The 22,735-nt window shown below is 49.6% G+C and overlaps 9 protein-coding genes across 9 annotated transcripts; 3 read left to right on the forward strand and 6 right to left on the reverse strand.

Moving 5' to 3' along the window:
- Positions 1-378: 378 nt before the first annotated feature.
- BKA55DRAFT_504467 (endoplasmic reticulum Oxidoreductin 1-domain-containing protein) lies at positions 379-2,117 on the reverse strand (the record flags this gene model as incomplete). Its single annotated transcript, XM_046187096.1, has 2 exons — positions 379-1,974; positions 2,028-2,117. 2 exons carry the CDS (start codon positions 2,115-2,117, stop codon positions 379-381), a joined length of 1,686 nt encoding a protein of 561 aa, XP_046052683.1.
- Positions 2,118-3,080: 963 nt separating this feature from the next.
- On the reverse strand, positions 3,081-3,454 carry BKA55DRAFT_559807 (uncharacterized protein). The gene has a single exon (XM_046192016.1). The coding sequence runs from the start codon at positions 3,448-3,450 to the stop codon at positions 3,229-3,231; it is 222 nt and encodes a 73-aa protein (XP_046052684.1). The 5' UTR covers positions 3,451-3,454; the 3' UTR covers positions 3,081-3,228.
- A 574-nt stretch (positions 3,455-4,028) lies between these two features.
- On the reverse strand, positions 4,029-4,531 carry BKA55DRAFT_591076 (regulatory subunit of cyclin-dependent kinase; the record flags this gene model as incomplete). Its single annotated transcript, XM_046195186.1, has 3 exons — positions 4,029-4,059; positions 4,131-4,189; positions 4,277-4,531. 3 exons carry the CDS (start codon positions 4,529-4,531, stop codon positions 4,029-4,031), a joined length of 345 nt encoding a protein of 114 aa, XP_046052685.1.
- A 1,962-nt stretch (positions 4,532-6,493) lies between these two features.
- On the reverse strand, positions 6,494-7,524 carry BKA55DRAFT_504810 (uncharacterized protein; the record flags this gene model as incomplete). The annotated part of the gene is made up of 2 exons (XM_046187128.1): positions 6,494-7,170; positions 7,224-7,524. 2 exons carry the CDS (start codon positions 7,522-7,524, stop codon positions 6,494-6,496), a joined length of 978 nt encoding a protein of 325 aa, XP_046052686.1.
- Positions 7,525-9,135: 1,611 nt separating this feature from the next.
- BKA55DRAFT_559818 (uncharacterized protein) lies at positions 9,136-11,718 on the forward strand. The gene is made up of 3 exons (XM_046192017.1): positions 9,136-9,631; positions 10,072-10,989; positions 11,041-11,718. The coding sequence occupies exons 1-3, from the start codon at positions 9,605-9,607 to the stop codon at positions 11,344-11,346; spliced, it is 1,251 nt and encodes a 416-aa protein (XP_046052687.1). The 5' UTR covers positions 9,136-9,604; the 3' UTR covers positions 11,347-11,718.
- Positions 11,719-11,829: 111 nt separating this feature from the next.
- On the reverse strand, positions 11,830-16,303 carry BKA55DRAFT_686389 (CPSF A subunit region-domain-containing protein; the record flags this gene model as incomplete). Its single annotated transcript, XM_046198935.1, has 5 exons — positions 11,830-12,308; positions 12,360-13,602; positions 13,647-13,820; positions 13,867-14,180; positions 14,227-16,303. 5 exons carry the CDS (start codon positions 16,301-16,303, stop codon positions 11,830-11,832), a joined length of 4,287 nt encoding a protein of 1,428 aa, XP_046052688.1.
- Positions 16,304-16,515: 212 nt separating this feature from the next.
- On the forward strand, positions 16,516-18,784 carry BKA55DRAFT_559821 (uncharacterized protein). Its single transcript, XM_046192018.1, has one exon. It carries the CDS (start codon positions 16,850-16,852, stop codon positions 18,635-18,637), a length of 1,788 nt encoding a protein of 595 aa, XP_046052689.1. The 5' UTR covers positions 16,516-16,849; the 3' UTR covers positions 18,638-18,784.
- Positions 18,785-20,255, reverse strand: BKA55DRAFT_637061 (uncharacterized protein). The gene is made up of 2 exons (XM_046197044.1): positions 19,811-20,255; positions 18,785-19,761 (listed from the first exon to the last, which is right to left on the reverse strand). Exons 1-2 carry the CDS (start codon positions 19,897-19,899, stop codon positions 18,807-18,809), a joined length of 1,044 nt encoding a protein of 347 aa, XP_046052690.1. The 5' UTR covers positions 19,900-20,255; the 3' UTR covers positions 18,785-18,806.
- A 342-nt stretch (positions 20,256-20,597) lies between these two features.
- BKA55DRAFT_559824 (mannosyltransferase putative-domain-containing protein) lies at positions 20,598-22,734 on the forward strand. Its single transcript, XM_046192019.1, has one exon. It carries the CDS (start codon positions 20,836-20,838, stop codon positions 22,360-22,362), a length of 1,527 nt encoding a protein of 508 aa, XP_046052691.1. The 5' UTR covers positions 20,598-20,835; the 3' UTR covers positions 22,363-22,734.
- Position 22,735: the final 1 nt, after the last annotated feature.

Raw genomic sequence — 22,735 nt, forward strand, 5'->3', positions numbered from 1 at the left:
CAAAAGCAAAGAACAAAGACAACAACACAGCGTTCACGCAAACTCAATCACAAACCATATAAGAATATAATCTCTTCGCTATTTGTAGCTAAACCCCCGATCAACGCCAACCGAAATGCCTTGAGCAAAGCAAACGCCAAATACCAACAACTGCAATCTGGTTTTATATATGCAAGAAAAAAACAACCGCTAGTATAACACTATCTCATAGCTCGTCCTGAAACACGTCAAGGTTAGGTAGCCGGAACGACCACCACCTACGACCAACCGGAAGACCGACCCAAACTCTGTAAAGACGCTGAACTTCCGACGTAAACACATGCCATCTGCTATTGTTAGTCTTTTTCGCACATAGTTTGGTGGGAGAGGGGTATAAACTTACAGTGCCTTGGGCGTGCGCACCCATCCCTTAAGGATGATCTTGATAGCAGCCTTGAATTGGGCGAGTTCGAATGCAATGTGAGCCATCGTGCTATCATCTTTAGGGCCCCTCTGTCGCAGCTCGATAAACTCCCTAACAGCGTCGTCCATCTGAGGGTTCTCCTCAGCCTCCTCCTCAAACTTCTTGTTGAACTTATCATTCTTGCTGAGATCCTCAAGACCCTCCTGCTCCTTCTCCGCGAGGACCTTCTCCTCCATCATCTGGCGGAATTGTCCAATGTTATGGAGAGAACTGCTGATACGAGCGTAGGTGTTGAAAAGAGCGACAAGCTCGGTGCGCTGGAGGTAAGGAACGTCGTCACTGTTGTTATCGAGCTCGAAAAGAATCTTCAGAGCGGTGCCGTAGCCAGCTGTTTGGAGCTTGCCCCAGAGACGGCACTTGTCACAGCCAACACAGTCCATAAGACGGCTGACATTGCGGAAACGGTTGCGGAAGTCCTCCTTCAGAGATGGGCCTTCACCGTTGACAAACATCAGACTCTCGTCGAATATTTGAGGAACACTGGCAGCTTTCTCGGTGACCTCAAGGACCTTAGCGCGAGTGGCAGCATCCTCAGAAGCATCTCCCATACAGAACTTGTAATCCTTCTTCTGGAGATAGGGGCCAACCTTGGCGATAGCGCGGGTCATGAGTGCATAGTTGAAGTAGACGTTTCCAATGCGCTCGGGGAATTTATGCAGACGGTGTTCGTAGCAGGACAGGTTAGGGCTCCACTCGCCAGTAGTCTGGTTCAGAAAGTTCCAGCAGAGATGAGTGCTGATACTGGCGTGCATACCGGACATCACACGGTAGAACACACGCTTCTCAAGACACTCATCGTCAACCTCGAAGCCAGTGTTTGCGACAAACGGAGTGTTGGGGTTCTCCTGACGGCGCTCCTCAAGCTGAGCTTGGCGACCCGCTGCATCAAGGATCTGCTTGAAATCTTGAGCAGCAGGACCGCGGTTCCATCCAGACTGGCCGAGATCGGCAGACTTGGGGAAGGAGCTCTTCTGGAAACAGTTCTCTCTGTAAATGGCGTCCCAGACCTGCTTGGCCCCATCGCCTGCATATCCAGTGAATCGTTCCGGGTTTCGAACCAAGCTCACATAATCGCCCTTTGAGCTAGCGCTCTCGTCCTCAGGAACACAGTAATCTCGCTCGTCGCACTCATCATCGTACTCGAAGACACAGCTCTCGCCCACATTCTCGCCAAGACTACCTCCAAGAGGTCGCTGAGGATGCTGGCGCTGTGCCTTCTTCCCAGGATGTTTAGCACGGGGACCCTCGAGTTTACCGAGTTCATGTGCACGCCAGATCTCCGGGATATCCTCCTCGTTGTCCAGCGTTTCGACCGCGCATCCAATGTTTCCGCACATGCCATTTTCGTCATTCCAGAATGGGCATTTCTTGTGAAAGAGGTTTACTCGGTAGTGCGAGAAGAAGTCGGTGTTGTGGGTGAGGTCGTCGACGGCGGGTTTGGTCAGAGTGTTGAGTTTATCGAGAGTCGCATACGAAGCGCAGGCATCGCCAACGATTGACTTGGGCGAGATCTAGAGACGTGTTAACGGTGACTTGTGTAGTGGCGTGGGTGGCGATAACATACATGGCATTCATCACTAGAGCTCTCGCAAGAACCAGGTGCAGCCCAGAGGGCAAACACAGAAAGATAGAATAGTCTGCTCGCAGACTTCATTGTCGCTGATGAGCTCAAGCGACGAGCCGGTGCGTAGATGTCAAGATCGTGTGTAAGGAAAGATAAAGTATGACAAAGACTTGATGCTACAATCGCCAACGAGTGAAAGGCGAATGAATAAAATAAAAGTGATGTAAAAAGAAGAAAGAAAAATGTCCCGTCTTCAAAGCCGTCGTTTTGTTGTAAAGAAGAAGCGACGTATGAAGTAAGTCAGCGGCGGGTAAAGTAGACTAAAGTGGGTTGACGGCTTCGGCGGGCAGCGATGGACACTTTTCCTAAAGTGGGATGGTGCGATTGAGTCGAACGGTACCTGTAATTCAATGGAATAAGAGACGTTGCAAAGATACTCCGAGTAAACTCAGACAGAGGGTGAATTCATGGGCTGAGAAGCAATTTGAAGTACTTGAGACGGAGTAGTTATAAATAACTTGCTCGTGTGCTACATGCGGACATATTGAAAGATGCCACGCTGGCTGTTGTAGGTACCAACCTGCATACAGAAATGCTCCGACTTCCGTCAGGCGAAGGAGTAGAATTGATCTAGAACTCTACCGAATTGTCTCTTCTAACAGAACCTCTTAAGTCTACAAACGCAGAGAGTTTTAATACCCTTCTGCATTTACTACTAACGAAGGAGGATTATCTTGACAAGAATTAAAACAGGATTAGCAACAGCAACAAAGACGCAATACCCTCTCTCACCCGGACAGCAATTGTATGCATAATCTTAGTCTTAGTGTAACGGTGTAAGTGAAATCTGTCCAAAACCACCAATTACCAAGCATGTCCGCGATCTGAGCTGATTTGAAAGCATCCTAGCGGATTTAGGAAAGCTTCGGACCAAAACATCAGACGATCTGCCGGGCGGTGGCTTCTGATCAGCTCACCTTACGGAGGATACGTGAGGATTATCGTATTCCAGTAAATATATCCGAATAGCATAATTAAAGACGCTGACTGAGTCCCTCAACATTCCCATCCAACCAAGACCCTCGTATGACAGACATCCTCCCTTATTTTCCCACTTGCTGTTTCACAATTGTGGCGCATTCACATCCAAGGCTCTGGAAATCAGCCATGATTCACGGATCAGCGACCGAAACGCCACACTTCAACAATGAGGCCATCCCCACGGACGTGCATATGTAAATCGATCATTTTGTTTACCTATTATTATGCGATGCTGTATCATCCATCTCCATGTACTTCTGCACCCAACCTCCATCACAAAGCCCATTTTTGCCCCATCATGCGCTTGTAGAAGGGGTATCACTGAGCAAATCCTTCCCCTCCTCCTCCGAAAAAAAAAAAGGTAGCCCCAAATCAGAGACATTCAACAAATAAAACATGTTTAGAAACCACCAACCACTTGTCGAAATGTCCAACCCAAACCCAAACACCGACGCGCGACGCGTTTCCGGATCGTTCCCAGATCCAACTCCGTATTATCACGTTCCCCCCATGTCTTGGTCGTTAGGGTATGGCGGATCCAATTCTCGACTCCCATCATCCGTAGCCCATCCACTCTGTCATGCAAATCCCCTCACTGCCCTGCTGCTCGGACAACAACTCAGTGTCCATGCGTCATACACAGACATCGAACCCAGGAGACTGGTAAATCGCCCCCCTTTACATCTCGACAGGGAATCGCGTATCATAGCATGGGTACAGCAAGGCCAAAGCCTGCTACCGAGCACTGAATGGGACGGGGACGTTGCGAACGTGTTGAACCAATTAAGTCTCTTTTTGCTTCTCTCTCTCTTTATATCTCAACGTGAACGTGCAGACCGTAAAATCGTGAGCCGACGTGGAAACCTCCGTCTTAGCTTGAGTATGGCACCGACAAGAGGGCGCTGTGCAGTAAATATGTATGGGACATTGGGGGAAATCTTGAGTCGTGCGTCTAGCCGATTACTGAGGGGGTTGGAAGTTGAGTGGTCGCCTAAATTCACGTTAGCCATCGGGAGGCATGGAAGGTTGATCCCAATATTGGGATTGCCAATGACAACATACTTAAACAGGAGGATGTGCGGTTCTGGCTCGTGGACCTCGTAGTGTTCCCATCCTAGACTCTTCATGATTGTTAGTCCTGATTGCTTCCAATCATGTCACCTCCGCCAACGATGGAGGCACACGTTGGCAAGGGCGTGAAGTCGTACCTGAGTAATTCCAAGAGCTCGCCATTCCTCCTCCCACAATAGCTTGAGGGTGCCCTTGGAGGTATCGTGGTAGTCTTTGGGAATAGCCTTGAGCATGGCTTTGGGGAGTTGAACATGACGGTATTCATATTCGCTGTCCGAGTATCGCGCAGAGTAGTGGATCGAGTCGATGAACTCTTCCACGCGAGCGCGCTCCGAGTCTGATAGAGGTCGGGGCGTCTTATTTCGGCGAGCGGTATCGATGTCGAAAGGCATTTTGGCGGTTGTTTTGTTGGTTGATGAGGGGGGAGAGAGCTCGAGGGTGCGGGGAGGGGCACAAGAGCTTCGGCCGATCGATTGAGTGCGGGTCAAAAAACAGAGATCCGCGATTTTCCCCAATGGTTTACGAGGCGAATACTGGGTCGCTGTGTTTGTTGAGCCTTGAACGAGACCGAGTGAATCTAGACCTCTGCGAAATGTTTTGAGAACGGATGTCACGCGAGATCGGCGGGAAGGTAGAATCTTGCAGCGCGAGGCTGGGTTTCTCGGAGGCGGTCAAAGATCTTCCGGGGTAGAAACTTGGATGGAGACGGGGGGAGGGTCCTCTTGTAGAAACCCGGTTTGGGGAGCCTTGGTCGCTTGAGAAAAACACAGAACGAAGCCGCGCTTTGGAGGCACGAAAAGTTTTGGTGAACGTGAAAAGAACCGTTGAAGAAAATCAGAATTGACTCTTTGACGAAGAGTCAATTGAGATGGTAGAGAATCAGTAAATCCTTGCGGGTAGAAGTGAAAGAGGAAGAAGGTGCAGATGGGAAGAAAAAGGGTGAAGAGGAGAGAAAATAAAGAAAGATTTTGGTGATGGTGTTGAGAGGGTGAACCTGAAATAGAAGGCAATGGATGGCATGGGATAGGATAGCACCAGCGGCGTTCACTTTCAGAGGCGGGAAGGAACCTTGCTTTGATTTGATTTGGTGGGTGCAGGTGGTACGCTTCAGTGGCATTCAGTGGTCAGTGTGTGGTGAAGAGGGGTGCATTGGCTTTGTGTGGCTTGAAGAAAGTAAACAAACCATTCACCTCCCAAGCAACACCAAATAAATCCCCTCCTTTTTTGCTTCCCTTCACGAATAAAGAACCCTCAAATTAGGCCTCAACTTGAAGCATGATACCTATTCAGGAAATCAGTGGCTTCTGTCTAATCATGTTGTTTTTCCTAGTCCAAGCATAGCCTCCACAATGTCTCTCAAGTTTCTTCCCTTCCCTTGAATCTTCTGTGTGTTTTCAAGTTGGAGATAATCAACCAGTCATGGCTTTTGTTTACATGAAACCTCGTGCTTTTACATCAAATCTACCCCTCCAATTCAAATGATCGACAACGTTTATTACTCAATCTCACTGACAAGGATTCTCTATCCAGGGGGCCTAGCTACGACCGTTGAACTTGGGGGTCATGAAAAACAAGCCCACGCGTTTCCGGGACTTTTCCATTGCCGTTGCCAGCCTCAATCACATCGAAGGGGTCCGTGCGTTAGCTGCTGCATATTGTGAAGCTATTCACATTTAGCAGTGATAACTACGACACGCTAATGCAGACAGCCAACGATAACAGTATAATAGTTTCAATTGGCATTTTTTCCTCTCCCTAACGAGCTGAAAACCCATTAAACTCCCGCACATGGCACCAACATATGTCTTATTCTCATCCCTCAAGTCCTCTGTTGTCCAGTGTGAAAGCTAGCACTCATATCAAACTGCAATAATGGCCTTATCTCACATTCCACCATGCTCAGTTAGTTGGTGTATCCTCTTCTCAGCTCGAGACCCTCCCTTGCTTTCCTATTCAAAAGCCGAATGTCACGTCATGTCAATATGCACGATGTCACATTGTGCTGCGACTTCTCCGGACATCCGGTGTCGTTTTGCGTCGCTTGCTTAGAATCCGCAGACACCCGATTCGCATCTCCCCTATCGTTGCTTTTTCTCGATAGGGCCAGTAAGACTTAATGTCTCGATTTGATACTCGGTAGCCTGGAGCAACCCGAAACTTCACGACCCCAATATTCTGGAATGATAACCGAGTTCAAGGCAACCCGAGACAATCCGTCCGTTCCACCCGGGCATGCGATTCGACAGCTTTGCATGACTCCGTTTGTTCTGACGTCGGTCTCTGTTGGTTCCCCCAATATAAATAACGTATGACTTTTGTAAACTACAATCGATGATGACATGGAACCAGCTATGTCATGACTTGAGAAAAGAAGAGCGCTTCGAAGATCCTCCGCCCCGGCCAGTCTCCTGCAGTGCAGTGTGATTCACGGTATTTCCAATCTTGACCTTGATTCCCGTAACACTAATCTCCCATTTCCGAATGTCATCAAACTTGGGTTGTCTGAACAATCGCAGTGTCTTGAAGGACATCTCATCCGCTGGCAGGTGAAATGTCCAGCCAATGGATATATGGAACGCACTTCCCACTGGCTCGTTGGCTTTTCCTTGGTACAGCGGTGGCTGTCCGTAGTGTGTTGCAATCGCATTGCTCTTCGTCAACAGTGAAGTAAGTTCTGGGTTCAAAGGCCTTACTCCATCCTTACTGTCTATAGAAGGCTTGGGGCCACTGGCGACACGAAGAATGAGAAACGTGCGATCAGAATCTGGTGATCTGTACCATGCAAGCCCTTGTATTCGAACAACAAAGGGAGCGATACCACTGTTGTCGAGTGTTTCTGTGATCCTGTCCAAGAACTCGTCCTTGTTCCCTGTAGTAAGCGATAGCGGCCGAGACAGACTAATGTGAAGGGGTAGAGGTGATCCCAGGTCGCTTGTCAAGAAGTTATGAAGCTTAATCTCACTTGACACTTCCTTCTCGATGTCAGCCATGAGGGTTGTCAACAAGCCATGATGTTTTGTTGAGGGATGCCCTGAAGCAAGTCAGCTATGCGTGGATTGAAGTTGAGGTAGCATCTAAACTCACATTCGGTGTAAACATGACTGGGCCAGTTACCAACTACATGAGGAACTTGGCGCTTCCGCCCATGGTGCAGACTCGGATCATCAACGACACTCTGTCGAACAGTAGAGGCATACAGATCATGAAAGGTGTCGGGCAAAGGTGGCATAGACGAAGCATCTGCAACTTTGGTCACGGCTCCGTCTCTTTGCCGGGATGAGTGAGCCGCGATGCCGTCAACTCCTTTGCGGCGCTTGACATGGTGGGAATCGGAACCGGAGCTCTCGTCGTCGGACTCTGAGGAGGAATAGTCGACGAGGGCCATTGATTCAAACCCGATAGTCCGTGTCGGAGGTTTATCTACGTCATACAGACGTAATCTTTTGATGTTGTCTTTTATCTCCAGATGAGAGCGGATAATCGCCCTTTCGTGGGTTGTCTAAATTGTGTTTGGTCTTTTCACGCGGCAATTATTCCCGGCGAGTGGGGCGAGATGAACGGGTGACGACGATGGGGTTTGATGGCATCGTTCACGTTAACTTCAGACCCGTTCAACGATGGTGACCCAATTTCCGTGATATTTGCTGGCGCAGGTATTCGTCTGCCGTGCCTGAGTCATTTTGATAATGATGCAACGGAAAGATCCGATGTCCGGGATGCCGGGTATCTACATTTACTGCTGATCCAAGTATCGACGTAGGGTAACAATGGGACGTCATGGCTGATAAGATGCGTCAGTTCCGGAGCCAAGCCAGCAGAGTTTCTTGGCCGAGATATCCAGACATCGGACGATCTGGTAAGGTGTCATTGAAAAGGTACAAACCTTGAGGCTAAAAATATGAAGCTGAGGGTGTAAAGCAGATGCCACTCTCTTGTCGTGGAACTGGTGAGGCCTGTTGAACTCACAAGGATCAATTCATTGTCTATATAAGCTCTGCGATAGGAATGTCAAAGCTTCGACCATTAATAATATTTCGGATGATACTTATGGATCTTTTATAAGGCACAACTCAATTGTAGATGTCGGCATTGAAGTGATCAATGCAAATGCTGCAAAGAGGTAGCGGTCTGTGATATCTTCCATTGTTGGACTGGGTTCGTCGTCTCCACCGGGCCTGATCGAGGTGGCCTAGGCGTTGAATTGGGGTCCGCCAGCTGTCATCCGTCACTTTAGCCTTTGAAACACCAACGGGAAGCCATTCCATTGGAGAGGGGAACATTAATCACCTGTCGGGCTAAAAAGTCCCTACAAGCAGTAGCGAGTTCGTTAGGCGAAGACCCTTTTAGACAAGGTTTGCCTGCAGTGACCAAGATGCTGGTTACGGTTTTTGATGCATCAGGTGACTGATCAAATGGCGAGGTTCCCTTGTAGTGACTGTCCGACAGCTGGCATTCCATCATTTCGACTTCTTCATGCTATACCTACGTCCACTCCACTACTAAGCCCTTTAGTCTATCTTTTGTTCTTGATGGGGACGCGCGTTGAGGCTTCAAAACCTCGTGTAGCTGACGTCGTCTCAAACCATTACTTCCGAGTGTGCCGTGATTGGGAGAATAAAGTTGAGGAAAGCCGATCGACCGAGCCTTGTGTGAGAGACACTGAGTGATTGACATTTGACAATGACATTGACGTGCGGGACCGAATTGAGTGTGACCCCTCCTCCATGTTTTCTAGTTTACTCTGCCCAAGACGGGAAATAGAATATGAACGGTTTTGCCTGGAAAGTCCCTGATCCGTTTGAAGAGGCGTCAATAGCGTTGAGCCAGAAAGCGGATGGAGCGGCTGAAGTTTGAATGGCGTGGACAAGTTCATGTTTAAGGTGCTATTTGGATCACGAGGGGGACGGGAAGTGCCCCTCCCCGCTAGGATGAGACTGTGAATGCGCGCATGATGAGTTGGAGGGGACGAGACCGCTCTGAGATCTACAACCCTACCTCACTTTCTTTGCCTTGTACCTGCCGTACCTGTCCTGTACCTTACGTAGCTAAGGAAAAAAAACAAAGCTCTTTTCTCCTTGTCTTTAAAGGATTAGGCTGTGCGTGCTGTGCGTTCCGTTGATAAATGAGCTGCATCTCCTCCCACCTTGTCTGTCCCGGTCCCTTGTCTCTTCTCCCCCAAACTTTGTCTCTTACACCGAAACACAATCAATCAGTCACTTTGATACGTCGCATTTACAACCGAATCGATCCCGCCAACGATCAAGCGAATTTGCATTAGACTATTGAGTTCGCAATCATCATCTTCTTCGAATACGATTTGCTTGTAGGCTCCATCGCATCGCTTCTTTCACTCGATCACCATTGTCATTGCGCCTCGACTCAACAGAACCCGACGAGTCTTTCGCGGGGGCCTAAACAATTCCCCAGAACCCATCTCTTCCTTCCAGAGCAGTGCAGTCGCCACAATGAAGGATTCAAGCGACAAGCAATGGGTAAGTTTTTGGACCCTTACCTAGCTCGTGGGTGTCAATGTCCATGCCCATCATGACCCAGTCTTTTCCTCTTCTGTTTCTTGGTCAGGGCCGATATCACTTTCTGTCCGCTTCTCCCCAACGTCATCCCAAGCCTGTCAATGATGGAACAACGTCAGGGCCCCAGCGAGACCCTTTATCGCTGTATTTGTTGCGTCAATGCAGATCCCTGTATCGGGCTCCAATCTTGACGTTGCTTGGCTGTTTTCTTGGTGTTTGCCAAGTAGAGGACCAAGCAACTTTATTCCTACGTAGCTGTACCACAGCCCACTGTCCACGCAAGCCTGATGACGTTCTAAAAGGCAGACCACTTACAAAGACACAATATCTTCACGCAATCACTCTTCTGCACTTTGTTTTACATTTTTCTTTATCGCAAACATTCTAACTCAATTGCATAGGCCAAGGCTTACATTCTTGACCCATTAAACGACATCGAACCAAACCAAGACACCGGTATCGGCGCATCTCACAACCTTGCTGCTCAACTTCGAGGCATTTCTCTTGAGGGCTCGAGTTCAAACTCAAACAGAAACCGCTCTCCCGAGAGAAAGCACAAGCACAAATCAAGCCATTCAAGTCATAGACATCGCCAAGGCAACTATCCTACTCCGCCAACATCTGCCAGCCCAACCCGCGACAGCTTTCATTCCTCGAACCCTTTCTCCGACGCTGCAGCTGCGCGCCGTCAATCTTCAGCTCCATCAGTGACCGTATCCCCCCCGGATTCTCCCCCAGGTCCATCCGATACTCGTCGTGTCCCATTCAGCTCCTCTGTCAATCGGTCGGCCAGTGCTAGAGTTCCGCCCCCACGTAATAGACCCCAAGTTCAACACAACCGCAGCTTCAGTACCAGCAATTGCGGAGTTTCACGCCAACGCTCACTGATCCAACGATACCCAGGCGACATGTCTCACCGTCCTCTCGACATCCTTAGAAAGGAGGCTCGCGCGGCCGATCGGGCCCCCCATCTTCGTCGCAAGCAAATGCCCATGACAGACACAATTGATGCTCTGGATACCATTGGCGGGATGTATCATCATGGCGGTCCCTATGACGCCACTCTGGCTAGCCGCAACCGCAACAAGATGTATTCACCCGTTGCCGCTGTTGAAGACTCGAACCGAGAAGCTCTTCGAGCTACTCCCAGAGAAAATATCCAAGATTCTCTACTCAAGAAGATGCCCCTTCAAGGCACTGCTGATATTCCCAGCGGCGAGCGGGACATCAGTGGCAACACCATCGATTACGAGGAGGGTGCTGATCTCATGAGAGAGCCTGACGCTGTCGGTGGCGCATACAAGCGTTGGGATGGCATTGTAAGTGACATTTCTATGATGCGACCATTAAACAGTTACTGACCTGAACAGCAATACCATCCCGATGACCTCAAGGGCAAGGGCGAGCCCTCTTACACCTATGAGAAGGACCTCAAAGAGCAAAAACGCATTCGCCGGGGTGAACCCGTCGAGTACGAGCTCTCATCAAACATGCGAGGCAGCAGACGTCCACCATTCAGCCACAACCGAAGCTTCAGCGAGAATCCACGAACAACCCCTGAATTCTCAAACGACACTGACATTCGCCGCAACAACTCAACAGGCCGACACCGCCTCAGTGATGGTATCCGACGACGTTTCGGTAGCATGCGACGCAAGAAGGCTGAGGTCGAGTAAATGCCTTGAACTTTGTGATACTCCTTTGTGATTTTAACTTGGATTGGTACTGGCGTTTTCTTCTGGGATACATATATATGGGAAAAGGTTTCTTGGGCGAGCAATGACGTTTAAAGATCAGTCAAGGATTGATGAGACGGGCGCTTTAGGATGTATGTTTGGTTATGGCCAGTTCCGATTTATGGAAGAAACAGACTTGGGAAAACAAAAGTCGTTTACTATTCATTTGCTTTGTTCTTTTCTTTACTTGTAAATGGGTCTCAGCATGCATATATACAGCTGTGTTTGTACTGTCACCCCTTGAAAAGACACAATCATTTGACATTCATGTACGAGGTTCCAGAATGGCCACGAGGCAATGTAGAAATAAACTATGGTATTCAGCGTTCAAAGATTCAACACTAAGATTGCATTGCAATACTATGCATGTCTTCCCAAACCACATTATCAACAAACACCACTTATGACTCTTGTCCAAGACATCTAGAAATACGATACCCCACTCCAACCCAAAACACCCTCAAGCTCCTCCCTCAACTCCCCAACACCATCATATCCTCCCTTACCCGCAATCTCCGCCCTCTTCGCAGCACTAAGCTCAGCCCACCTCGCCAAAACAGCACCGTCAACAATCGCTCTCCCACCAGCTGCCTCTACGCCAACAGGTCGTATACCATCGGGTAATCTATGCGCTTTGGCGTTCAATCCGCCGTGCGGTGTGAGTGCGGGGAGGAGTTGATTTGTTACGGAGAGGAGACGACGGTATGTTGTTTCGGGGAGGGGGATGAGTGTTGATAAGTGGCCGGATGAAGAGGCGAGGAGGAGGATGTGTGGAGGGTCTTGGGGAGGTGGGTGAGAGGGTGGTAGGGTACGCGGGAGGAGGAGTGTTGTTGAGGGGGGATTGGGGGATACAGAGAATGAGGTTCGATGGAGGAGGAGATGGCCCTGAAGAGATTTAGGATCTGTAGTTTGTTAGTATTATATTATAAGAGTTAGCGTAGAGGAGAACTCACGCTCGGGATTAAAGTCGAGAATATGTAAATCACCATCCGCATCCGCAGCAACAATAGCCAGATCTTCACCATCCGGAAGAAAATCCGCCACCAAAACGGGTAACCGGCCATGGCTCTTACCCAAGACCTTGAAAGTATACGGCTCCTCAGTATATCCCGCAAACCAAACCCCCTTGAACGCATCAGCCATAAGACACAGCCCCGTACGCGGCAGTTCTCTCGCAGTAGATACGTGACAGCTCATGTCGAGGAACGCTACAGGTAAAAGGGATCCGTCTTCTTTAAGACCGCGTACCATGCATTTTTGCCCTTGCGCGACGAGCATGAGGCCTTGGGTTCCGATCTCTGATATGGCTGTTACGCCGCCGCGAGGAATGTCTTCGCGCGCGATGGCCTTGAGACGTTTGTTGGTTTCGGGTCTGCCGGGCTCGGGGATAACGGTTACGATGTCGAAGACGTGGACGCGGCCGCGGATGGGGAGGTCTTCACCCTTTGAGACGGCTGTGCCGACTGTGACGAGGAAGCGACGCTCTTTTGTGTCTTCTGAGACCTCGAGGTGTAGTGTTTTCATGCACTCGATAGATTCGCACGACTCAAGCTCGACTTCGTGGACGACGGTCCAACTAACCGGGCTGATGAGCTTGAGAACACCGCGGGGCATGGTTGGTGGGAAAGTAAGTGTTTCCTTGGTCCATTCTTTGTGATAGTCATCGTCTCTGGGGAGTTCGAAGGGTTCGCTTATCATACAACCGGCGATGTAAGCACCTGTTGGTGGATGATACGCAATACCGCGAACATCAGCGCCCAGTGGAACTTTCTTGACTGAGATACCGAGCTCGGTGAAGTTGGTATCCGGCGGGAGCTGAGTAACACGCGCGATGCCTTCGTCGTCTGCGTAGATGAAGCCGCGATCACACCCTTCGGTATGGAATGTGCTCATACCGCGGACACCGAGGCCTTGAAGACCGATGACGCGGGGGATACTCTTGCTAGACTTTATGACGAAGCTTGGTGAAGGCCCGGGAAGGAAGACGGTGCTGTAGCCGTTGATGTTTGCACATGGTCGGAGAGGGACGAAGCGTGGTTGTTCGACTTCGTCTTGTTCTGTCTCGACGGGGATTGTGGCTAATGTTGTGTTGGAAGTCTTTTTGAAGGTGAGGGTGGCGGAGAGACTGGTTTCGCCGCCTTCTCTTGTATGGCGAAGAGGTTCGTAGATTGTGAGGTCGTCGGTTTGGTTGCGGAGCTGGTCATGTTAGAAAATCTCAGCAAGGGTGAAGAAGAACTCACGATGAGGTATGGAGATTGAGATGTGGTATCGCCAAGGTCAGCGACAAGGATCTCGCGGAGGTTCTCTTTTGCTAGACCACGTCGTAGTGTGTAGTCTGCTGAAAGGTGAGGAGGGACGTAACAGAGACCTTCAGCAACATAGACGGGCTTGGAGAGGTCGGGAAGCGCGTAAACCTGTTCAGTCAGTAGGTGATCTCCAAGGAGGAAGACTGGCACTTACATGTAGTGCACCCGTTGAGCTGAGTAAGAACATCATGAGCTTCTCAGTCTCTACACCCTTGTCGCTGGCATTCGGTTGGAAAGCACCCTTTGTATCCGCATACAGACATCCAGAGTGCCACTTGGTATTTTGCAGAGTAGCATCCATCTTTTCCACTTCCTCAAGCTCATTGTTGCTATCGATCTGTGCCAACATAAGACTGCTGTCGTCGCGGATGAGTAGGAGGTAAGGATCGGCAATGCTGGCGCTGGTGACTCGAGGTTCGGCACCGGTTTCTTCATCGAGCATCGGCAAGATCTGAGTGAGGCCGAGATCTAGACTTGTCAGTATGTGCGAATGTAATCCAAGCAAGCGACTCACCTCCATCGTAGGATCGAACCTCAGACTTGAGGACTTGGATGATCCTCATCTGCTTGCCCATCGTTCCAGCTTCAACAGTGAATCCAGCTGCAGGGTCAAACTCAGTGTCCTTGAGAGTCTCGAAGCCTGCGCCGGTAAGCGCATACACATCTGATGTCTCATAACCATCAAGATCGACCTTAGCGACTATCATGTACTTGTCGTGCTGTCCAAATGTCTCATACTCGTTACCTACGCCGACATTTCCACCCAGAGCCTTTGGCATTGGCTTCTTGACGGACATGGTCCAGAAACCCCTTGCCTCTGGGAACTCGAACCTGCCGATGATCTTGGGCTGGATGTTGCGATTGAGAATAGCCAGTGAACCGGCTTTTCCACGTCCGACGACGCAGGCAAGATGAAGATCCGAAACGACGCCTTGTGAAAGAGTTGCCTCTTCACTATCAGGATGGAACGATATCTTGCCAGGTGTCAAGTCCTTGATCGGGGCGATGCTGAGCAGGGTATCGTGAATGCGGAAGCTCAATTCGCCCGCTTTACCTCCACCATTGAGAGCCTGAGCTGGTTTGGCGGCTGCAGATTCGGTGCCGTAAAGATCGTCGTCCTCATCGTCTTCATCCTCGAGATCCAGATCATCCATTTCCAGACCGATTTCCGTATCGATAAGCCGAGGTTTTCGTCTCTTCTCTTGTCCCAGCTTTCTCGTCCAGCCCAATACAACAGAATCACCAAGTTCACTGCCCACAAAGTACGCATTCTTGCCAAGTTTCGACGCTGTTGATGCGCGGCTCTTGATTAGGTTGCCTCCGTTGTCATCTGCGACCATCCTGACGGTAAGACCAGAGACAGTCCTGCCATCAATCTGGAACGAAACTATTCCAATGCGACCATCATTGAGAACGAGCAAAAGTTCGCCATTCTCAATGGACAGTGTCTCGATGACACAATGCTCCAGTCGTATGTTAAGATCTGCCTGATCTGTCAAGCTGAACGAGGTAATCTGTCTAGCCATTGAGTTCACCGCCACACCGTTGGACTTGCCAGACTGATCAACATGAATCAGCTCATTTTCTCCAATCAACAACGCACCGCCAACAGGCGCAGGCAACGGAATAATCTTGAACAAATCTCGAGGGAGATCGGTAACCGAAAGAATAGTCGTCGAAGCTCGCTGCTGCAAATCTAAGGTAAAGACCTTGTATGTAAGGTGATCTTTCTGACCCAGAGAATGCGCTCGCTCTTGGCTAGATGACAGAATACCAAAAGTCGGTTCTCTATACTCATGCAGGAAAGCGAAGTGCACGGGATGAAGCAGACTGGGGTCAAGGAGCGGAAGACGGAGGACAAAAGATGGTGTATACGCTGGTTCTAATGTGTCGCTATCTCCATTGGCGGCTGTAGTAGACTCCTTGACGGGTCGCGGCCCATCAAGATCCTCATCCCAATCATCCATCTCCAAGTCTTCTTCCGCTTGCCTGAATGGTAAGATGGCAAGGTTGCGCGAGCCGAATTGGAAGGCGGCGCATCGACTACCGGGATCGGCTTCGAGGTAATTGGTATATTCGTCGAAAGAAACCTCCCAAGGCGCGCCGTGTAGCTCTTCTTTCTCATAATAGTGGATGGAGATGGTCTCTAGGGTGCTCTTCTCGGGATCCCATACTGCCATACATAATTTGGCGGCTTTGTAGGCTATCAAGAGAGCTTCACCTCCACATTTTGAATGCTTCGTCTTGACCTTGGCCAAACCCGTCACGGTACCGGATAGTGGAAGCTCCGTGACAAGGACTAGCTTCGTGAGGTTCGTGCGATCGGTTCGAACAAGCATTGACTCGCCGCCAAGAAAAGAAGACTCGAGACCATCATCGTCGTTCGCGCGGTGATCAAATTCGGCTTCAGGTTTTGTGGTCTGGGCAGGTTGGTTCTCGGGATCGAATTCGGCGGAGATGGCCTTTGTTGTAAAGATTTGGAGTAGTGAACCCTTTGCGACAACGAGATTGGTAGCTGTAACTGAAGTAAGAGAAACAGTCAAGGAGTGTGTGACGGCTGAGGGAGCCGCAAGCTCGGTGTAGGCCTGCATTTCAGCGAGACCATTCTTTAGTAACCGAGAAATTGGTTGCTTTGTTGGGCTCGTTCAAGTCGTTCGCGATGTTGCTTTATTGAATGTTTGGCCCAAAAGAGTAGAGCTCAAAGCTCCAACGGATAATTGACCTCCGTCTTCCGGATCACCCCGGCCAATCGATAACGGTTAGTGGAAATTCCAGGGGTGAGGCAGAGCATCTCCACTTAGCACAAACGCTAGCGTATACATTGCGTCACGAAAACATCGGCAGCTTCAAGCTCGAGCTTGACCATTTCTGATTGAAGCCAGTGAATCTTGTTTTTCTACGAAACTTCCCTTTCTCTGATTGATCGAAGTTTATCACGTTGCTACACAGATCGACTCGTTAGCGACGTCATCCTGGGCTAGGGATCGATTGATCTCCCTTTAAATTCCCCGAGATCTGCTATATTAAAGACCAGCCTCAAAACAACCCCAAGCCACGTCGCGACCTGGTCTAGCGGACTCACTTCGACTTGCTTGTTGATCATCATTTACAACAACGGTCTTTCAATATAATCCAAAATGGCTCACGCAGGCCTCGTCCAGACCAGTTTGATCTGGGTCGCTTATGCTGTCGCTGTCGTCCTCTGTTTCGCAGCAGCAATCATCACAACATTTACATGGCAAACACCCCGCGAACGTTCCGCAGTCGTTAGCATTGTCGCCATTATCAGCTTGACTTCTCTACTCGCTACAGTCCTACTACTCCCTGTCGATATTGCTCTCGTCTCCGCGACTGCCTCTGCAACACTTGGCGCGAAGAAAGACTGGGCTACTCCCGAACGCATCGACAGTATCCTCTACACCCTCAAGGTCGTTTACTACAGCTTGTACAGCTTCGATGCTCTCCTCTGTTTGATCGTTATTCCTTTCGCCTACTTCTGGCACGAGGAATATGATGAGATCGAGGTTGAGGAGGAGGGCCGAACCTTGAGCAGCCGTTTCTTGGCCGCTGCCAAGTACACACTCTTCTTCGTCGCATTCGTTGTCGTTCTGTTCTTACTCGGTTTCTTCGTCCCTGCCGCCGGCGACAGCTCACAGTCTCATTGGGATCTCGACTACTTCAAGAAACTCGTTGCTCAAAACCATGGCGAAAAGGCACTGACCTTTGCACTGGGTCTTCTGCTCACCCTCGGCACACTGCTCTACGTTGTATACACCGGCGCTGGCCTTGCCCTCCTTCCCATCTCGTTCATCAAGGCGGCACCTTCAATCTCGGCTCCTCAGCTCCATCAGACAACTGCTTCTCAGCTTGAACAGAACCGCGAACGCCAGCGACAGATCGAGATGCGCAATGCCGGTCGACAAGAGGGCATGTCTCGAAAGGATCAGCGTGAACTCGATGCTCTTGTCAGAGAGGAACAAACTCTTGTCAGACGCGAGAGACTCGCCGCCGAAGCTCAGGGTGAAGGCCGTAGCAGGATTTACCAGGCTTGGCTCAAGGTCTGCGCTGTCTTCCGCCCTATCAAGCTCCTTGGTGGAATCTTTCTCCTCCTTCTGTCTCTCGTCATCTTCGTATCGATGCTCATCACTGGCATTGACAAGGCCAAGAACTCGGTCTGCAAGCAAAAGTGCGGTTACATCCTTGGTCAGATCCATGTCTTCCAGCCCATGAACTTCATCTTCGTCAAGTCGGCCAAGGCTTTCCCCGTCGACTACATTCTCATGGCTCTTCTGGTTCTTTTCTTCTTCAGCAGCTCCATCTCTGGTATTGCCACCGTGGGAATTCGCTTCCTCTGGGTTCGCATCTTCCAGATCCGCAAGGGTCGAACAGCTCCACAGGCCCTTCTCATTGCGACTGTCATGTTGGGTCTGATAATCTTGGCCACCAACTACGGTATCGCTATGTTGGTTGCTCCTCAGTATTCGACCTACGGCACCCAAACATTCTGCGCCAACGAGCCCAAACATCCTGGAGATCAGCCAGACTGCAGAAACCACAAGGACATGATTCATGCTTGCTCCGAAGCGCTCAAATATAAGCACGCTAAGGATGTCTGCACACCATCAGTCATGTCGACGTTCCTCAACCGCATCACCATCACATGGCCCTTCTTCGGTCTCATTGACTTCTGGGCCCAATTCGCCTTCCTCGGTGTTTTCCTCATCGTCTTCGTCACATCTCTCTTCCGCACCCCCAAGCTCAACCTTTCCCAGATCGACGAAGAAGCCGAGGCCGACGAGGAAGAAAGTCTCCTCGCATCAACTGGCCGCCGATTCGGCGCGACATGGCAGGATGTACGAGGAAAGCCCAGCAGCTCAGGAAACGAGTCTGCCAACAACGGCAACGGCTCACAATCCGCTGCTTGAAGTTCACGTATAAAATAGTACAAGTTAGTTCAGATTGATGCAGGCATCTTTGATTTGGCATGGCAACAAGGTGGTGGCTCGGAGTTTAGTTTCGCAATATTTGGGTATCTGTTTTTAACACGCAAGGAACGGCAAATGGTAGTGAGGTCTAGCTTGAAATTGAAATCGTTTATGCTCCCAGCGCTACCTTCTTCTTCTCTTTCTTCTCCGTCTTCTTATCCTTGGTGAATTGCACAGCCTTGTGACTCCTCTCGTCGAAGCCAGCTTGTGGTCCTCGGTGCATCTCGTACCAACATCGTGTACAGTAGACGTCATCGTCGCACCCTGGACAACGAAGCGTCGCATCTTCTAAACAAACGGTGCACCAGCTTTCCACGTCGTCGTCGGTGTAGTTGGTCCGCGAAGTTAAACGGTTTACCGGCTGGCCGGATGGTTTAGACGTAGGTACCGACGGAAGAGCGAGAGAATCCTCATCGGGAGATGGTGCGCGTAGAGCGGCGAGACGGGCGGTTATGTCATCTATATCCGCGCTGCCAGCGCGCTTTGAAGAAGGAATGTCGACGAGGTCTGAAGGCACATCTGGAAGAGCGATATCTTCTGTCTTGGAAGTAGTTTGTTCAGGTTCGGATTCAGACTCTCGGTCGGGTGTTTTGGTCTTTGCGAGGGCTGCTTCGACTTCTGCTTCGTCGCGGAAGCGGGCGATGACTTCATCGACATCTTTGTTCATAGTTTCACCATCTGAATCGTCTGAGTCATCGTCATTTCTATCTTTGTCGTCTTTTGTATCTTTTGGTATTGAGTCTGCGAGTTGTTCGAGAAGTGCTTTGACTTGTGCGTCGTCTGGTTCGGGCTGAAATCCCTCCTCTGGTTGTACATCGCTTAACAGTTCCTCCAGGGTTTGGTCGTCTGTCTGGAAGATGGAATCATCTTCTTCATCTTCAAATTTGGGAGAGTCCTTCCGTGGTGTACTTTCTGGCTGGCGTGTTGGCTTTGATGGTTCTTGGGGTTTCTGTGCTGGTGCAGGTGAAGATTCATCGCCACGATCTCGTAGAGACTTGAGACGAGCGGCTAGTGTGTCATCTCGAGTAGGCGCCCTTTTGCGCTCAATGAGATCAACTTTGATCCTAAAATGACATTAGCTGATAGACCTTACTGAAGTTGTGGATGATGTACTCTGTTGATATTGGTTTATCCTGGCCTGCGCTGTTACCTCTAAGGGCGTTTAGGCGATCAAGCAGGGACTTATCGAGATCTTTGGACATTGTGCGTAAGTTCGGAGGAGCTGTGAAGTGAGGTTGTTGATGAGATGTGGATGCTATGATGAAGTGAAGTGAGCTTCAGATGAGGATGGCGGGGCGGGGTTGTTTGCGCCCAGGCTTGGCTGAGGAGTCAATTTGAGGCTCAACTCCGGGCGTTATACAGGGAAAAGCATAGCAATACACGTAGCGATCTTGATTAAGCGAAGAGAGCGGATTTCATCAAACATTCAGCCCTATGGCCTACCTTAGGTGTGATTGCCTCAGAAATGGATAGCATTCACGTTAATGTGGCGCATTGCGCGACTAGGCGACAAACATCCCTGCCCTGCAAACATCCAGGCACCGCAGTTCCCTTGTTGAAGAGCCTCAGTGACGCAAGTGAATACAGATTCGGTTCTGTTCTCTGTCGCATCAATTGCGAGGCCATGGATCTCGCACTGGGTTTCAGTCACTTCAGGAATGGAGTTCATCCTGAAGGATTGTGATGCTTCAAATACGAAATGGCTTAGAGGAAGATCACCCACCAAATGACGACATACAGCCATTGAATCGAATAGTGAGTCCTTCCTACAGGATGGTTCAATATATCGTCATCAAAGATCATGGCATTGATGATGTTCAACTGCCGATACCTCTCTAATCTAATCGCTATCTAAACGCACGCACACGCGTCGCAGCCAAGACTTACGCATGCTCGGAACGTGGGCGGCGCCATAGTTCAAGCCTTTGCCGTGCATCCGCTATTTTTGCCCATCAGTACCTTGATTAGCGGCTTGTATGGGTCCATGCAGCTGAAAATGGAAAATCCATGTCTCTGATCCCTTGAAATCAATAAGCGCTAGAGAATGTGATTCCAAGGTGATGTGGAAACAAACCTAAGATAAATCAACATTTCTTGCTCTTTTCTTTTGCTGCAATGTTGCTCTTCATTTCTTCACAATGCTTACAATGCCGTCACTGCGTCTGAGCGCAAAGTCGATACAAATCACAGCAGCTATTGCGTCGATATGGCTCTTTGTCGTCGTTTTTTATCACTATCGCGATGTTTCTTTTTACACACCGAATAATTTCCAGAGCACTTCGAAATCGAGTTCGAATTCGCGCAATTTTGAATCGATAAGGCTTGGCGCACGATGTTTTCTCGATTATCCTTTAAAAGACGAACCGAAAGCGATTTTTGGAGAACTTGGACAACGAACGGCATTGTTGCGATCTTGGATTGAGGAACTGGAAGGGCGAGACGACAGTCACGAGACAGCGGAACTTGTTGGACAAATTTTGGAAAAGCAGTTTCCTTGGCTAAATTCGAAACAGGGTGTTTCGCCGCCTCTCGTCGATGTCTACGATCGTCTTGGTCTTTCATACAACAGTACAAGTCTAAAGTCCGATAAAGCACCAGCTGGAATTGTTATCCCCACGGGCGAAAAAACACTCCGATTCGCATGCCATCTCATCGCAGCCTTGACGCGCGTCCACAAGACTACCCTCCCAATCCAAGTTGTATACGCCGGAGACGATGATTTATCCGCCGCTGGCCGAAAGAAGATACAACAAGCTGCCAATGGAGTCAAGATCGAAATGCTCGATGTTCTTACTGTTTTCGACGACAGCACATTGAAACTCGCTGATGGAGGCTGGGCGATAAAACCGTTCGCTGCATTGGCGAGTCGCTTTGAGCAGGTCATTCTTCTCGATGCAGACGCTGTGTTCTTTCAAGATCCTCGACATCTCCTTCGGCAAGATCGGTTTAAAGAAACTGGTGTACTACTCTTCCATGACAGATTGCTCTGGAAGAATGGGTTCGCGGATCGTCAGGATTGGTGGCATGACCAGATTAAACATCCCAGTCCGGAGACGGAAAAGTCGCTTGTTTGGACAGAACGATACTCTGAAGAGGGAGATTCTGGTATTGTTGTGGTTGACAAGTCTAGACTTGATGTTCTGCTTGGTCTTCTTCATATTGGATGGCAGAATTCGGAGCGGGTGCGGAATGAGGTTACGTACAAGATCACGTATGGCGATAAAGAGAGTTGGTGGATTGGTTTCGAAGCCACAGGATCCAAGTACGCTTTCTCACCTCATTACGGCGGTATCGTCGGATGGTTAGGTCCCACGAAAGCAGAACTCGACGCCGCAAAAAAGGCAGAAGAAGAGAAGAAACAAGAGGACAACAAACGCGACCAAGAAGTCCGCGTCTGCAGCTTCGTCATCGCACACGTTGACCAAAACGACAGACTCCTCTGGTACAACGGCGGTTTACTTAAGAACAAAGCCGTCAACCAAACAGAATTCGAAGTACCAACGCATTGGATGATTGATCAGAAGTGGCACAAAGGTGGAAGCAAGAAAGACATGAGTTGCATGGTTGGTACAAAAGCGAGTGCCTTGACAAACGGGGAGAAGGATGTTTTAGCAAAGTCGATACAAGTTGCGAGGGAGATGGATGAAAAGTTACATTTTGTCTGATCTGAAAAGACTTTGTATTATGTGTATTATTTGAGTGATATAGAACGTTGAACAAGGATGCGAATCGCTACTAGACGAGTTACCGGGTTGAGAACATCGGAGGCCGGAACCGCGAGATGATCGACATGAAGGATCAGAATACCATGCATTTGACAACGGATAATTTATGAAACGCGTGTTCACGGTAAAAGACCGTTAAAGATTCCGGACCCGGTTCATGTCTTCGGCGCCGTTTCATGGAGTTCGGGACCGTCTCACGCCATACCGCGCGCCGGACAACTACGAATGTCCGTATAGAAGACCGTAAGACCGTTGTAAGATAACCGAGTATAAAAGGGCAAAACACGTCACGCAAACACATTAGCTTTGTTGT

The sequence above is a fragment of the Fusarium redolens genome (genome assembly GCF_020744475.1).
Source record: "Fusarium redolens strain MPI-CAGE-AT-0023 chromosome Unknown BKA55scaffold_4, whole genome shotgun sequence".
NCBI lineage: Eukaryota > Fungi > Ascomycota > Sordariomycetes > Hypocreales > Nectriaceae > Fusarium > Fusarium redolens.